Source organism: Scophthalmus maximus, chromosome 3 (genome assembly GCF_022379125.1).
Source record: "Scophthalmus maximus strain ysfricsl-2021 chromosome 3, ASM2237912v1, whole genome shotgun sequence".
Lineage (NCBI taxonomy): Eukaryota > Metazoa > Chordata > Actinopteri > Pleuronectiformes > Scophthalmidae > Scophthalmus > Scophthalmus maximus.
Window position 1 is genome coordinate 25,537,501 of NC_061517.1, and position 16,876 is coordinate 25,554,376.

The following is a 16,876-nucleotide window of genomic DNA, read 5'->3' on the forward strand; positions in this document are numbered from 1 at the left end:
CCAAAAGTGTTTCGGACGATATATTCTCAGAATTGCGGATGAATTGGTTTGTAAAAAATATTTTTACATTAATTCCCGTTTGAAAAAACTCATTGCGTCATTTGTACTCCATTGGGCTTCCATACTCCAGTGAGGAAGTGTCAGTGTGGGTGATCGCTATAGGTGAAGCCTGCAGCCGCACCCCCCCGCACCCTGTCTATTGATTCTATGGGCTCATTTAACACTAACTTCACCGTCACAGTCATTTGGACTTTGATATCACTTCAGATAATAAGACATGACGCCCTCTTACCGTTTTGCTCCTGAGCTCTTGGAACTGACACTGAAATGTTCTACAGCCTCCGTGACTGTCGGCTTCTAACCGTTCAGTCTTTCACGAGGGAAAAGATGGAGAGTTTCGTCTCTTCTAAATAACTTGTCGTTTTGATCCGTCGGAACTTGTGCAGCTGCACTGTAGGACGAGTCGGATCTCGAGCAGAGCAGAGTGGCGTGTCGCGGACGGGGTACAGTACAGTACAGTACAGTACAGTGTGTGAAGGAGGGAGCGCGACGTGTTAATCTCCACTGGGTATGACATGCAGCGGTACCAGGCCTCTCGATGCGTCGGCTCGTGGATCTCTTTTCAGTTTTCGGACTCCTTAATACTCCTGAGTCGGGAACGGACGGCACCAAAGCTAGTGTCAGCGGACGTTTTTCTCAATACCTGATGCAATTGTTGCATATAATGATGCATGGCGATTATGTGTCATCCCAAAAAAGATATCTTTTGTCAACTGTAATCTTTTGTGCACGTTATCCCTAGATTAACAAAATCGGACAGAAAGCACTAAGTACACTTCACCTGGTATGTCAATGACCCGGAATATTAATAACCTCTCCATGCTGCACGGACTTTCCACCCTGGATTGAAGTTTGAGATGCAGACACCGTGCAGATGACTACAGGAAATGGAGAGGGGGGGGGGGGGGGGGGAAGCTATGTTGCAGATCAAGCGTCATCTCATTTCTTTCTTTAATGCCTTAAGTGGCCAATTCGGAGTGAAGCGCGCGGACAGACACACACACACACACACACACACACACACACACACACACACACACACACACACACACACACACACACACACACACACACACACACACACACACACCTCACACACACTACACACATCTGAGGAATCTGAGGAATGCATGAAAAAAGCATGTGTGCCTGTGTGGCTGGAAGGAAACCTCCTCCAGGCCTTGAGCTGCATAGCCAGCGCCACACAGTCTCTGCAGCCGAGACAGGCGCAGAGCCAGCCTGGCTTCAAGGGAAATGCCTGGATTTATCATTAAAGCACACACACACACATCCCACACAGACATCCACTAGCTCCCAATGCAACGGGAAAGTTGATACACCACTGGGCCCGAGATCAAAATTGTAAAATACATTTTTGTCGACACGACCTATCAGGGTCGAGGTAACGGATCACAGTCTCAGTCCTCTCTTCATCGCCCGGCGCCGTTGTATTCCGGAGATGATTTATGACCGTCAGATGAAATGGTTCACACCTATCTCCTCGTGTCATCTGACAGGCAGAAAAAACGAAGCCGTGCCTTGACCGTCGACAGGAGTCCCAGCGCAGAGAGTCGTATTTAACCAACAATCAGCATGTTGGACTTCCCTCCTCCGACCTCCAGCATGACGTCGGCTCTAGAGGGAGGCACGGGGGGTGGGGAGCGGCTGGAAATGACCCAGATCACATGGCCGACCTCTCATTTCCTCTTTGGAAACTGTCATGAGTGCACCTGGGTGTTATGCCTATGCGTGGTCAAAGGTTTTAGCAACGCCCCCATTTCAAGTTTATTTTAAATAGGACACCAAAAACTTAAAAACCCCCCGATATTGCTGTCCTAGAACACGGGTCTTTTGCTAGGATTATGAAACCTTATGAATGTACAGACGCAACCCAACTTTTGTCAATGACTTACGAACATTGTGTGTGTGCAGAGGCGGTGGCGGAACACTCTTGTGTCACCATGCCCTCTTGATGCATTAGTCACGGCACAGCAGCGCGAGAAGTAGAACTGTATTTTGTACGTCGGAACGTTTTGGGAACACACGAGTAGCCGACGAAGAACGTCGCAGTCGGACGAACGGGACACGCGACGGAGGCGAAGCAAACCGCAACTTTGCGACGCGTTAGTGGCGAACTCTCCGAGCTCGGTTTCCTTTCCATTGAAAAGGAACAACGCCAGGGACGAGTCCAATATTAAGACCCAAAAAATTAAGATTCCATCCCTTTTTTCCCCTTTAATATTGTTCTAGGCTTTAATTTCATTACACAATGTAAATTTGGACACTGAAAATCCTTGTTGAAAAATCCACCAGTCAGTGACATCTGACTGAAGAATTGTGTAATGGTAACTCTGGTTTGCCTCCGAAATAAAAACATCATGATTGACGCAATCTGCATGTGAAGTGAAATTATTTTAGGGTTTTCAATAGAACAGCATAACTGTCCTTCTAGATTATTTCAGATTTCATAAATGTGCGACTGTTCCCCGACAAAGTGTTATCTGTAAAATCTCACAGGGGACACGTCATCATCAAATTATTTGCACGTCTTCCTTCAATTACATATTCAATTTCCATGTGGGCCACAAGGTAACACGCAGTCAATATTGCAAATCACAAAGAAAAAAAAGAATGTTATTTGGAAAGTCTGTTTGTCGCGCGAAACAGGAAATCCGAACGTTTGGGGGCATGTTCCCCTGGCAGTGTTAAATCCTGAGGCTGTGGAGGGAGCGTCGGGCCTGCGGAGGTGTGGCACTCTCACTTTCACACACTTTCACACACGCCCTCCCGAGCACAGAGACCTGTTCTCAAAAGGTTCAGATAGCAGAAATACCTGCTGCTGCCTGGGACCCCCCACCACACACACACACACACACACACACACACACACACACACACACACACACACACACACACACACACACACACACACACACACACACACACACTTGTGTTGGTGACATCACAATGAAACCCAGTGAGGGGGGGGGGGGTTCGTTAGAAGGGGAGAGCACTTATGGAACATTTGTTTGAAACTGTTCAAACAAGTTTAACTAACCTCTGACATTCAAGCCGACTAAAGTACGACGGAGTATTGGGGCCAAATTTAGAGAGAGTAAAAATGTATAGACTTTGAGAATTGAGACGTAAATTTATGAGAATAAACTTGTTCTATTATGACAATAAAGTTGTTATTTTATGAGAATAAAGTCACACTTTTTTGAGAATAAAGTCGTAGTTTTACGAGAATAAAGTCGTAATATTATGATATTAAAGTCCTAATTTTACGAGAAAGTCAAAATGTTACGAGAATAAAGTCGTAATATTATGACAGTAAAGTTGTAATTTCACGAGAATAAAGTCGAAAATATTTTGAGAATTAAGTTGTAATTTTATGAGAATAAAGTTGAAATATTTAGAGAATAAAGTCATAATTTTACGAGACTTAAGTCGCAATATTATGCGATTAAAGTCGTTAATTTGGTCTCTGTGTTATTTCAGTGGAGAAATGTCAGAAGAGCAGTCCCATGCTTTAAAATGAGGAACACGTAGAAACTTTGTGAAGCTTCCGTCTAGATCAACGAGCAAAAGCGATTAATAAACCTTTAACATGATAACATTACATTAAGGTTCCTGTTGTCAGTGTGGCACCACACCAGAGAAAGCTGTTGCCAGGGCTTATTATTCCCATAGTTTATTATTAAATACAATTTAAACTTTTCTAGTAAAATCACAACTTTATTCTCGTAATATCACGACTTAAAGTGTCACTTTAATTTTTTTTCTCAATGAGGCCCTAAAACTCCGTCGTATTACATTCATAATATTTGCTGTGTCATCATCCACAGTCAACTGTAAATGGAAATTCCTGCACTGCAACTTTTCAGGCCAAATGCCAATCTGCCTTTTACAAAGAGAATGGGTAAAAATCATACTTTTGGTGTCTTCTGCGGCTTAAGTCCAAGTTAATCTCCACGCACGCAGCGACTGCCGGTGTCCCGTGTTGTGGATGTTGTTGTTGCTCTGATTTACGCATTTCATTTTGCATTCGTAACAATGGCCTGTCACCGCGGCTCCCGGCCGGGCCTTTCTCTCTAGGGCAGAGTCGGTTAATGATTATCTCCGGGTTTGAAGACGCAAGCGACCCATATCACATTTAACACACAGTCACTTAAAAAAACCCCACTGTTCATAGCAACTTATCATACATCCTCATCCTCAAATGGGTGCACATCTGAATTGAATTGTTGTGGTTCTCTAACCTGCCCGAGCGGACAGTTGGTGCTCATTGTCCTGGTATACTTTTGCGCTTAATACTTTTCAGATGTTCATGAGAGCTCGGCATGCTCTGTGCACTTTCACGAGCCCTCGGAGTCTGACTAATTTGACTCATAAGTTGCAGGGCAAATTGTTCGCATGGATCACGAAAGAGCATTTGAAATGGCTTGAAGCCCGTCCGTTCTGGGCCTTGCATCACATCGATCGGCACCGGTTGTCCGCTCTTTTGAGAAACGTGAAGTAAAACTTTGAACGCGCAAGAGGTCCAACTGGATGTGGCTCTCCGTCCGCCCGGCGCTCCAGGTCCCTCGCACATAATGCTGCCGGCTGCCACACTTGCCTCGGCTGCGATGGGAACCCAGTCTGAATTTATGAGTCAGCCTATGGGTCTGTCTCGGTTGGAATGTTTTTGTTAAGGCGCTGAGGGGAAAGGAGGGGGCGGGGGGGCGGGGGGTGTCTCTTTAGAGTCTATTAAATAGCAGTCTGCTCTTAGCTCCGACCTCTCAAGATCAAGACGTTCTTCAACTGTCCAACCGACGCCGGTGATAGGAGAGGCTGCCGTGTCAGCACAAAGCGATGTGGGTTAGATTAGACTGCTGCAGCGGCGGCTGTCGTCATTAGCGCCGATCGCTGAGCCCAGCAGCGCGGAGGGCCCCCGGACAATTAGTCTGGTAGTCGGCCGCAGCACAAGTCATCTCGACTCACAGCAGCGTATGTTCGTACAACCTTCCGATCCCACACGCTTCCTCAGGGAAAAGATCAGTTTACTCGTTCCTCGCTTGTTTATGTCCATTTACTTTACTTCAGATATAGTTAGTAGTTGCTTTTTTTATTTTTCAAAGGTCAAAAACTTTCCCTCATTTATCTTCCAAGAATCATCTCATGTTCCCTCCAGTTTTATCTGATGACCACTGGACGGGGCCTGACCCCTGGTTTTGGGAAACAAACTAGCTCTTACTTAAAACTAGTTCTCACCTCGAGCAGCTTTAACAGTAAAATACTGCTCACCAATTTGATGAATCAGCATTGATAAGTCTCAAATATCTAATGATACTCGATGGGTAGAGCTGCAACAGTTAATCGATTCATCGATTAGTAATCGACCACTAATTAATCGCCAACTATTTTCAGAATCCATTAAGTAGTTTTCATAGGGGAAATAATATTCTATGTTTTCAGCTTCTTAAATGTGAATATTTTCTAGTTTATTCGCTCCTCTGTACCAGGAAACTAAATATCTTTGGTGTGTGGTCAAAATGAAACATCGTCTTTCCCTATCTTCCATCCCTAACCCTAACCCTAACCCATTCGAGTGTCTACACAGTGTACCTACAGTAAGGTTTAACATCAGATGATAACAGAATATTTGATTTAGTGATAAGATATTTCTTGAGAGGGAAGGGTCATTCTTGATCATAGTCACCCATCTACAATGAAATATCGCCTGGCCAGTCGGGAGCATCTGCATGCTTCTCCCTACCTCCTCTACACTGCACGACAAAGCTTGGTCTGACTCGCAAAGGAGTCATGAGTCTCAGGGATCGGGTCAGAGAAACGGGCCGAGTCATAGATGAATCATTGTGCATTCTGGTTTTAAGAGTCGGGTTTAAAGTTGACTTGTACAACTAAAACAGTCAAACAGTTTACTAATGTGACGCTCCTTGACTTTCTGTGGTATGCCAAAAGAGAACGAGGCGACAAAGCTCTGAAGGTCTAATAAAACCGCACAGTCCAAAAGATTAGAAAGGATTACAGACCCAGGTAGAGTCAGTGGCTGCATGACTCTTGTCAGGTCTTTGCTCAAGCGTTGCAGATGAATGCTGGTGTTTATGCCAGGCACAGTTCAGTTGTTAATCAAACCGAAGCACATTATGCACTTGGTGTGTCTTGGTAGGTGATTGCCGGCAGTCTTATTTCTTTTCCTTATTTACATTAGGTCACGGGCATACACTGTACATAAAGATGGACGTAGTTACCGGGTCCTGAAAATGAAGCCAACGCGGAAGTGCCTGAAGGATGATGCAGACTTATGGTCTTATGGTCTCAATCGCTAGTTTCAAGTCTTCTTCAATACGACATGATGTTGTATTAATTATTTATATATATATATAATTAGTAATAATGAACCGTATGCATTGGAGCGTGGATACAGCGCGATTTACCGCTATCGCCGTCCAATCAATGCATGGTTGCAAGTGTAGGTGGACCGCAGTGAGCGACCGCTCCTGTGTTCCAAAAAAACTAAGATGGCGCTGGTCGAAATGTTCAACTCAAGGCTGCAGAACGGCAGTTTGCGAACCAATGGGTGACGTTGTGGTGGGTTTCCACTTGGTCGCGTTTTAATGGCCGCGCACAACCATTGATCTTGATCTCATTGTACTCCGTTGAACAGCGGACACCATGATAAAACTGAGTGTCCGTTCATTATCATCTTGTAAAGCATCCGTCCTTCACTTTGAGACTCTTTCTTCCCCTTCCCCTCTCATTCCTTTCTGTTTTTGCGCAGAAACAGTTCACAAAGTCTAATTTGTGAGTAAAAGTAGTTCAATATATCAGCTCAGTACCCAGATGAATAGGGTTAAAGACAGGCATGGCAGAATCGGTCTGTAGCCTTTAACGAATGGTGGATAAAGACACCCACACACTATGAAAGGAACCTCACATACAGGCGTTCACACACTCATGTCCCAGGCCCCGTCGGCGCTGCTCCGTCAGAAATACCTCAAAAAGTCTAAACACAACCTCATGTTGTGGTGAGCGGACACTTTTGTCGGAGCCTCTCTGTTTTTGGCAATGAAATGTGCCGAATTTGGGGGGGGTGGTTTCAGTGCAAACACTGAAAGGTTTGCTGACCGTGTAGATGGGGCAAGTCGAACAGCAGCAACTTTATCTCTGAGTGCATCTCCCACCGTCTTCAGTTGCTTGGATTGAATGCGGTCTTGGATTCCCCCGGAGCGTTTGGACACAGTCCAGTTGTCATGCGATCGCGCCGAGTGACTTTTCCGAGAGGAGTGTGTCGGGCACAGTGTGCTTTCAAAGCAGCCACTCAGAAGCAACTGCTGTCAGTCTTGCCGGATGGATGATTCTGCAGATGGAGTTGTTTCAAATGTTTTTTCTCGTCACGAATATCTGCACTGAATCTGCTGCCTGAAAGACTTTAGGAAACAGGACTTGCACAGTAATATAGATGCTAAAGCTCTATATTTGAACTCACATGAGTACATTTACTATAGCGGTTTCCTTAAAGCAGTGTCAGGAAGGAAACTGTTAATTGGCAGTGGTCAGGAAGGTTTATTCCTCTGATTTTCACCAGTAACTTGGTTTGGTTTCCCCCTTTCAAGCAAGCTTTCTCATGTGTAGTCGTGGTCATATGAAGGTTCGTGCTGTGTGACTAAGATGAAACCCATACAGCACAGACGGTTGCATTGTCACTGTCTGCCGTGAAAATGAAATGAGTCAGCCTTGACTTCTGTTTTCTGATCCTCCCGCCCGTGATGCATTCATCCGGCAGTGCCCCGGCCCCTCCCAACCAAAAGGAGGAAGTTTATCTCATGTACACTAATCATAGATCTAGCATTCTCTAAAGTAGGGCTTGGTATTGGTGCTGACTGTAAGCAGTACTTCATTTGTAGAGCTCTGTGCAGGGCTCTTAGCTCCGCAGTAGCTCTCTCTCTCTCTCTCTCTCTTTCACCGTGTTCTGATGGCAGGATTCAGCACAAACTCGGTACATACTGCTTTTGCTTTGCACGTTCCCATGACATCATACAGTTTTCAGCGGGCAGGCAGATAATAGCTCAACACTGGCACATTAAAAGTGTACTGCTGACCAATATCCCCGATGCAAAGTGGCTCTCTTAATGACAAGCCTGGAATAAACAGACCTTTAGAAAAGAATATGAATAATGGTCTAAAGAACAGACTGCTACAGGAAATACATGCATTCTAAACATTTGTTGGGGAAATATGCAGTTGAAATTATTTTAAAGCACCAGAGGTTTATGTATTTATATTTTATGGCAGTTACCACAGCAGTGTCCCCTACCCTGCCATGTTCAGTTTCACCGTGACGTCACCTGTTTTGAAGCCTCGAGTTTCACATTTTGACCAGCGCCATGTTGGTCTTTTTTGCAACCAGACGTAGGATTGGGGGTGGGTCAGACTGAGACCTCGTCCAATGCGCACCCTCCTACACCGGTAACCGATGCACAGATTGGACGGACCAACTGTCAATCCGGTGTATCGACGCCCTAATGCATACGGTGCTTTATCGTCTATTTTGCTGAATATGAGACCACAATTTACTAAATGAACATCATGCTGTATTGGCGAAGTAGAGTCATTTTCAAACTGACTTATTGTTGTGACCAGTGAGTCTCCCTCTGCTGGTGATTCCAGAGAATACAGGCTTCAGGCACTTCCGCTCTGGTTTAGTTTTCCAGACATGGTGACTACGTCCATTTCTATATTCAGTCAACATGTTTTCTCTGTGACATGGAGCATTATCCTGCCGGAAGTAGCCGAGTGAGGAACATGGACAGCAACAATACTCGGACTGTGGCAACCGAGACATGATTGATTGGTGTTATGGGCCCATAGTGTGGCAATCAGCATTCCCAACACTATTACATCACCGGCAGCAGCAGCAGCAGCCTGGAATGCGATCTGAAAGTGGAGAAAGATATGTGGGAAAATATGTCTAAAGGCTTGTATGTATTTGTTAAAAGACCACATCGTATCCACGCAAACAGCACATGCCTGAAACAACCTACTAATTAAAAATGGCAAATAAACTTTTTAAAGGTGGTACTGGACTTTCTCTTGGCATCCCTCTCCTTTCTTTATTTGTTTTCTGAGCCAGGGGTCACATTCTTCTTGAGACTTCCTGTCCAAAGGGGCCAGTTTGCCAGAAAACAATGGCCATGTGCCTGCTCATGAGCTAAGGTATTCAAACTAATCGCACTGATTTTCGAGCAATAAAATTTTACAGCGTGGCCTGAGCGAGATGGACGCGCAGATACGTCCCAGGAGCCTCAAAGCGAGCGTCTCTAATCTCCTGTAATCGCTTCACTGCTTGTTAGCTTTAACTTTTTTTTTCTTCTGTTGACCTCTTTGACACAGAAAGCTGCTGTGTGTGATACATTCTTTGTGGGAGGGAGCTGAACAGAAGGTCGACCGAGGTGACTCATATTGACGACATGTGGAAGAGAAGCGGTTCACTCTCTTTGGGCACCAGGATGTTTACTCAAGATAGTTTGCCTTTATTGTCACACTACCAACAGTGATGTCAGGCCCATTTTACCTGTATCCATCTTGTGTAATACAACGTTTTGATACAGAGCTAACAGGCCTTGTTACCAGCCACATGTCAGAATTTCCAACGGACCAGTTACTGGTGAACGAAAGGTTCCCCCGTTCATGTCCAATCTTAATATCCACGCCCGGTGCAGCACTCATAAGTAAGTGTGGCTACCTTTCTTATTGCTTTTACACAACCAGCTTAATTGTATACACCCCAAATCCACGTTTCAGCAGCATTTCATAACCACAGTGCGGAACAGATGGGATCAAACGGGTCGTCCTCCTCCCTACTGCATTTGCAACTGTTGAACATATTTTCCCACCGGGTGGAATTCCATTTTGCCGACTGCAATACCGCGAGTCTTCTCATCCAAATCCTACGTCATGCAGTAGAGTTAATATAAACAAAACCAATCCATATCTGCTGAGATTTTGAGACGCCTTTCACATACTGAGAAGTATCAATATGTGATCAAGCGGTAATTCATTCTGTTGGGTATATGCGTAGGAGCAATTCAGTAGTTTTCTCATTTTCAGAAAATGAAGCCTGTCAGACGCTTGACCGGAGCTCTAGCTCCAGTTCATTCACTGAAGTGAAATGCGACAGAATGGTGTGTGTTCCTCATTGTGCCCAGCTTCCTGAACCAGATGTGCTGCCGCTGTATCAAACGGGCCAAACTCTGTCTTGAACTCTTGACATTTCCTAACCTTCCTCCGCTGACCATCCGAGATGGATGCCGGCTTTTAAGTCTTTTTGAAACTGATCTACAGTTCTGCGTTACTCTTGAGCATTCAGCCGATTCCTTTGCAACTTACCTTAGAGGCAGTAGCTAAAGTTGAGATGTTCTGAATTGGTCATTGTAATTAGGGATGGGACGATACCTATTTTTCGTGTTGGATCCGATACCCATCCTGCAGCCTTGAGTACCTGTCGATACCGATCCTGCAGCCTTGAGTACCTGCCGATACCGATCCTGCAGCCTTGAGTACCTGCCGATACCGATCCTGCAGCCTTGAGTACCTGCCGATACCGATCCTGCAGCCTTGAGTACCTGCCGATACCGATCCTGCAGCCTTGAGTACCTGCCGATACCGATCCTGCAGCCTTGAGTACCTGCCTATACCGATCCGATACGAATCAGATACAATCTTTTCCCCACTCGCAAAATAAATTATTAATAATGCATTGTTCATGCACACCTACTAAAACCTCATACTCAACTGTAAGAGAAATACTCAACTCCCCTCAGAAGACACACATAGCCAGCAACATTTCTCACATAACTTTTGGCAGAATTCTTTATGGTCAGCACCGTTCAAACAAGCAAAAAACGAATGGAACTGTAAACTGTAAAGTCGCAGCCTCAGCCCCATGAGCCCAACGCATCTCTGACGCTTTATCCGCAAATAAGTCTGCAAACAAACTGTACATGAATGAGACTAATGATCATTTTAGATGGACAGTAAATTTGGACCATGTGCATTCACCAGCTGTTAGAAAACTTATTCCTGGCCAGTGGAAATGTTCTTATTTTTTTTACATTGCTGTATATTGTATGTTTTCTGCATCTCCTCGGGAACACGCAGGTTGAAATGAACGTCGACAAAGTCAACTGCATAACCATGCCGCCACACCCTGACGCTGCAATGCTCATTGTGCCCATTGTTTGAAACACAATGAGCATGGCAGTCATTGCGCACACATTCAGATTTAATGTGGCAATATGAAAAAAGCCCATGACGGCGATGTGGAACAACTGTTTGCCATCACGTTCCTAACTCTCTCTCTCTTTCTGTGTTGCAGCTCGGACTGCGGTGGTTAACGGGGAGTTTGGCCGCCTGTATGAGCAGCAGTATGCAGTGGCTCTCTTCAACAAAGTTCGCTTTGACGTGGAAGGAGGAGGCGGCCCGCAAGCGCAGCTACTGCACCGCAAGGTAGAGCATCCTCACCGCAAAACAAACGGAGGCCCGGTTCGAGCCAGGGAAGGAAAAAAAGGAGAGTAGCTGAAATGTGAAGTTAGAATACTCAGATAGGTTTCCCTTTCCTCCCTCCGTGATGTCATTGGCTCACATTTGCATGAGGCTGAAAAGAGGAGCTGCAGGAATGGACAGTATGAAAATCTGTTTTCAGAAGGAGCATGCAAACCTTTTGAAGTAAAAACCCAAATTAAAAATGATGAACCTGAATATGAGCATAATATGTCTCCTTTGAGTAAAAAGTATGATTGATAGATGTACTTTATTGATTCCAAACTGGGAAATTCCGGTGATTTATGACAATATTGATTTAAAAGTCCTCAAAGGATCTGTAACCGTTACCTTGTTTACTTATTCTATGATCAGGTAGTTCCAGATTTAAATCATAACTTTGTACTACAGGCAATAAGTTAAGGTATCAGATATATGCTCAGCAACTCAATTGGGACAAAAATAAAATGAAAAAGAAGAGTTAAAGTGGAACCTGGACCAACTTGTAGCCTTAGAAGAGCCAGGGGTGCGTCATCCCGTTTGACGAAAGCCCAAATATGAAAACGTTGGAGAATAATATTAATTGCGGTAAAGAAACAGCTGCTAATGGACTGATTTGAGATGTCGCCGACCCGACGTGTGTTGTCTTTTCCCGCAGATTCCTCTGGAAAACAAGTCCATCTTCTCTGGCTCGCTCTTTCAGTACCTGGAAGAGAGCAAGAAGTGGAGGAACCGCTTCCTCTTCGTCCCAGACTCCTACAACATCAACTGTTACGACAACAAAGCGGTGAGAGTGGGGGGGGGGGAAACACAGTCTGTACAGTCTGTTATTAATATGACGCTAGTTGGATTCACCGGCCAACATGTTAACCCCGCTCTCCGTCTTAACTTACCAGTCCCACGACAGAGGCCTCCATCCCAAAGGAACCATAAACTGTGCCGGCTACAAAGTGCTGACGTCCATGGAGCAGTACCTGGATCTGATCAGCAACAGCCTGCCTGGTGAGGAGGAGGAGGAGGAGGAGGAGGAGGAGGGCTGGTGGGAACGGGAAGCAGAGAATGTCGCAGCAACATTTTTTGCTGATAATTATATCCAGCATTTTTTTCATTTCCCCTTTTTTTTCTTGGCCAGAGGTTCCTAAGCAACTCAATGTTTTCAGACATTTTCTATTTAACTGTGTTCTTATCATCAAGCAAACGTAACATTTTCCTCTAACCTCAGCATGAAGGTGATATAAACTTCTTCACATTTGGGGCCTTTCTGCTGATTGCCAGTGTGGTCCTGATTCATTTTTAATGTTTATGCAGGTGTGGTTGCAATAAGACGTTTGAGTTTGGGCATTAAGGTTAGATGAGACATGGGAAGGAATTATGGAGGGATTACTAGAGCGACAATGTCTGTAATGCAGAGGCGCTACCTTGATATTCCTTGGATGAATCATAACCACTTCACTTAGGCCAAATAAGGTAGATGTAATGTCTTAATAACTGTATTAGTATTTAGTTCAGGTCAGGGTGTGGGGTCGTTTTATGAATCACACTAACCTTTCCCATTTTGAACTTGTATTCCTGTTTACAGTCGTTTACATAATGTGTCAACAACTCACCAATGTATATGGGAACTATCAAGAAAAGGTATAATAGGTTTATTATTGCGGTGCCAAAAGGCAAAGTTTGGGTGCACCTAAATTGTGTGCTGGTGCACCTAAATGAAAAAGTTAGGCGCACCAGTGCAACCAATGTAAAAAGTTAGTGTGGAGCCCTGGTGTCACCTCAGAAGAGGGACAATGCTCAGGATTGTATATAGAGGGTTTCGTGCTCAAGGCTGTCACTGGCACGTGAGCCGCGTCCGCATTAACAAAGTGAACAAAGCCACTTTTCCTCTTGTTTGCTCTCCGGACCCCGAAGCCCTTTTTGGCCGCACGCCCTAAGGAGATCAGCGAAGTCGCCAGCATTTCAAAGAAAGTCACAGCAGGTGCGGTCCCCGCAGGGCAGAGAAATGCAGAGCGTTACCCGCCTTGGTCCAGTTGCACTTGCCGCGGCATGTGCGGCTCGGAGAGGCTGTAATTCCTGCTTTGGGTCAAACTGAGCCGTGATGCCACGTCGCGGACTCCGAGGGTAATATCAGTGATCTGCTCTGTGGCGATTCCCACTGACACTTACTTTGTCTGGTGCCATCACCTGCGGACCAGCAGCACGGCTCGTCCACAAATTCTCCTTCCCAATGGGGTTTGCGCTTCTATGAGCCTCCAAAAAAACTCTGCCTGTGTAGCAATCGGCCTCATGCAAGAACCGTTCGTACGAACAGATGTGTTCTTAAATCGTGCGTAGGTTTTTTTAAATTTTGAGTCACGAACAGAAGTTCACGAGTGGTCCAGACCTGTGGTAGGAGTCACTTGAATTAGTCTGCTGTTAAAGCTACAGTGTGTAATATTTAGGAGAACTTATTCACAGAAATTGAACATAATGTCCATTACTATGTGTTCATGTACGTATAATCACCTGCAACAAAGGACCAATGTTTTTTCGTCAACTGTGAGTGAGTTAAATCTAGATCCATGAGTTGGACCCGACCTCCGTGTGAGTCGCCACGTTTGCTACGTCGTGTTGAACACGGTTGTTGGACTAAACGGTCCCAGAATACGCCGCGTTCGCGTTGAATTTTCAGACGCTGCCGGACACCGGGTATGGAATCAGCGGTGCGCCGCCATAAAGTGTCCCCTGTCGATTTCTCGCGGTTTGCAACTTTACCACCAGATGCCCCCAGAAAAGTACAAAATAATGACACGCTGCGGCTTTAATCAAAGCAAGTTTTTCCACTTTGAATTGCAATTATACATATACTATTAAATAAAATGTCTATATTATTGTGTTTAATTCTGCAATCTCCAATTATATAATATAACTCCGCATGTGTTCATGTACCTGCTAAACCTTGATGCGCAATGGCCGGGGGAGCGCACATCTTTGGCAGTTGGCAGGCGTGTTGCGCAAAGCGCGCGCGGAGTTGCTGTTGCTCGACATGTCGGTGGTTAAATCGTCACCGTTCAAGCTTTTTTCCCGCTCATTTACCAAAAAATTCTCTCCGATCAGCTCGAGACATCTCCGGTCAACCTGCAGACAAGCGACACGTCAAGTCATTTTGGCTGCATCATGTGTAATCATGCATCATCCAGCAGCAGAAAACATGCCTGTGCAACATCGCCCGTTATGACGCGTATTTTCTCATCCGCATCGGTGACGGAGACGACACTTTCACCTCCTTTTTTTTTTTTTTTTAAAGCAATTTTCGTATCCATGCATTTCCTCTTTACTCCGGTGACACGGCAATTTGACTTTCATTTCTGGATCTCCGAAAGCAGAACTTCAAATCTCTGATCATGTAAAACCCTTTTGCTCTTTAGGGACGTTTTCATGAATGAACTCTGCCTGACATGAGGCAGGAAGCCAAAACCTTAAAGGGTATTTCGGGGGCGTTGATTATATTAATTTGCTGTCCTCGTGCACGCTCGCTCAAATATGCACAGGTGGCATGCACACTTTTCTGAAAATAGAATAGTTTGGTGAATCCGACGTGGCCTGTTCGAACGGAGGGGGGGAAAAAAGGAATTGCTGTCATGAGAATAGGTTTTTTTGGGCCTGCGCGCCTGCGACAGCCACGGCAGCAGGCATCATACTTCCAGGTAATATGTAGGCGGTGTCCCAGTAACGCCTTGAGGGAATTTCCTAAAATATGGCACAAACATTTCCTGATTAACCTCACAGTCTTAGTTTGCCTCCGTCACAAGCCCCACATTGCACGTTGTAGTGGACCCCCGATGGACTATTGGAAACGTTATGAGGATTTATGATAGAATTCAGAACGACATGCTGCATTTGGTTCGTCAGAAACGATGGTGATTGAAACTCTTCAGGTCACGTTCTGAATTTGATTAAATGCTCGATTGTCCATTTGTAATGCTTTAACCTGCCGCCGACTACACAAACAGATTCAAATACATAAAGACATTCATTATACAAATTCATACATCTTTCTTTTTTCTTTCTTTTCCGTAGATGTGAAAGCCAAGGCGGGAAGCTCTCCCTTCCTGAAGTGTGCCAGCCAGTTCCCTCTGGTCCTCTGGCACCCTTACGCCCGCCACTACTACTTCTGCGTGGCGACGGAGAAGGAGCAACAGAAGTGGCTCGCCGTTCTGCAGGACTGCGTCAGACACGCCAATGACGGTGAGTTCTTAAAGACCGCCCCCCCCCCCCCCCCCCCCCCCCCCAGTCACGTTTTAAATTATAAAAAATAATCTGCTATGCCAAATATTTAGTTCGACATTGTTTACCCCACGGTTCATCAAGTCAACCGCGTTTGGTATTATCGGAGGTTTTTGGACTTCGCTCACGCAGATAGTGACGCGAGCGATCAATGAAAATAATCGTTGTTTGCAGCCTTAATCATAATGATGAGCCCTAAGTAGGTTTATTATACATTATACATACAGTATATGCCTCCCGAGTAGAACTGCACGTGTGGTGTTCCTCTCCGTGTCCCAACGCTCCGATCCACATCCCGTCCGTGGAGGGGGCGACGCGCAACCCCCGACCGTCAAATTCAAAACATTCGTGAGTTGTCGGCGCGGCGCGTTGTCAGCGCGGCGGTTTGACTTCTAATTTGTTTGTGAAGAAAAAGCGGGACGTGGAATGTGCGGTGCACAGAATGCGGCGATTGTTCACGAGTGGCCGCAGCCCCCTCGCCCAGCGGAGGGACTGGGGTGATGGACGAGCAGTCTCCGAGGCGCAGAGGGATCTTCACACGTTGTTTAGACTGCACTGTCCAAGTCGGCTCCTCATCAGTGTTTAATGTCTTTCAGTGGCTCTTGACATTTTTCCCCCGCTGTTTATTTTTGGATTCATTTTTGGAATTCTCTTTTAAAAATCGTTGCAGCGACAGAAAAGCCTCGTTAGCTGTGACTCTTCAGTCACAAAACTTGAAAAGTGAAACCCGGGGGGGATGGCGGTGGGGGGGCGGGACCTCGCAGGCGGATATTCCGTCTGCTCCCTGACGTCTCGGCCCGTGCCAGTTGTGAAAGGGCAGCGGCTGCGGAACAACCTGGAAGAGGACACGGCAGCGGGAGTTGACATGCCTGAGCCGTGACGCGGGCCGGCTGCGTGACGCCGTGTGAGCGGCTGAACGCTTCCATATGTTCCCCGTGCGCCGCTCGGCGCCGACTGTTTGACAGCTCCGTCAAACAGCGAGGTGCGAGGGCACCGATCTCGGCCGAGG

At 45.8% G+C, this 16,876-nt stretch overlaps 2 protein-coding genes across 5 annotated transcripts in view; one reads left to right on the top strand and one right to left on the bottom strand.

Moving 5' to 3' along the window:
* The window catches only part of stxbp1b (syntaxin binding protein 1b), a 29,099-nt gene extending 24,967 nt beyond the window's left edge, over nucleotides 1-4,132 (bottom strand). The window contains exon 1 of the mRNA XM_035639415.2: nucleotides 3,996-4,132. The gene's annotated coding sequence lies outside the window, so the exon portion shown is untranslated. The remainder of the gene's footprint in view (nucleotides 1-3,995) is intronic.
* The window catches only part of niban2b (niban apoptosis regulator 2b), a 31,975-nt gene that overhangs the window by 2,008 nt on the left and 13,091 nt on the right, over nucleotides 1-16,876 (top strand). For all 4 annotated transcript variants that reach the window (XM_047330798.1, XM_047330799.1, XM_047330796.1 and 1 more), the window contains exons 2-5: nucleotides 11,441-11,571; nucleotides 12,263-12,391; nucleotides 12,501-12,606; nucleotides 15,661-15,828. In XM_047330798.1, coding sequence (XP_047186754.1) covers nucleotides 11,441-11,571; nucleotides 12,263-12,391; nucleotides 12,501-12,606; nucleotides 15,661-15,828 — 534 coding nt within the window. The remainder of the gene's footprint in view (nucleotides 1-11,440; nucleotides 11,572-12,262; nucleotides 12,392-12,500; nucleotides 12,607-15,660; nucleotides 15,829-16,876) is intronic.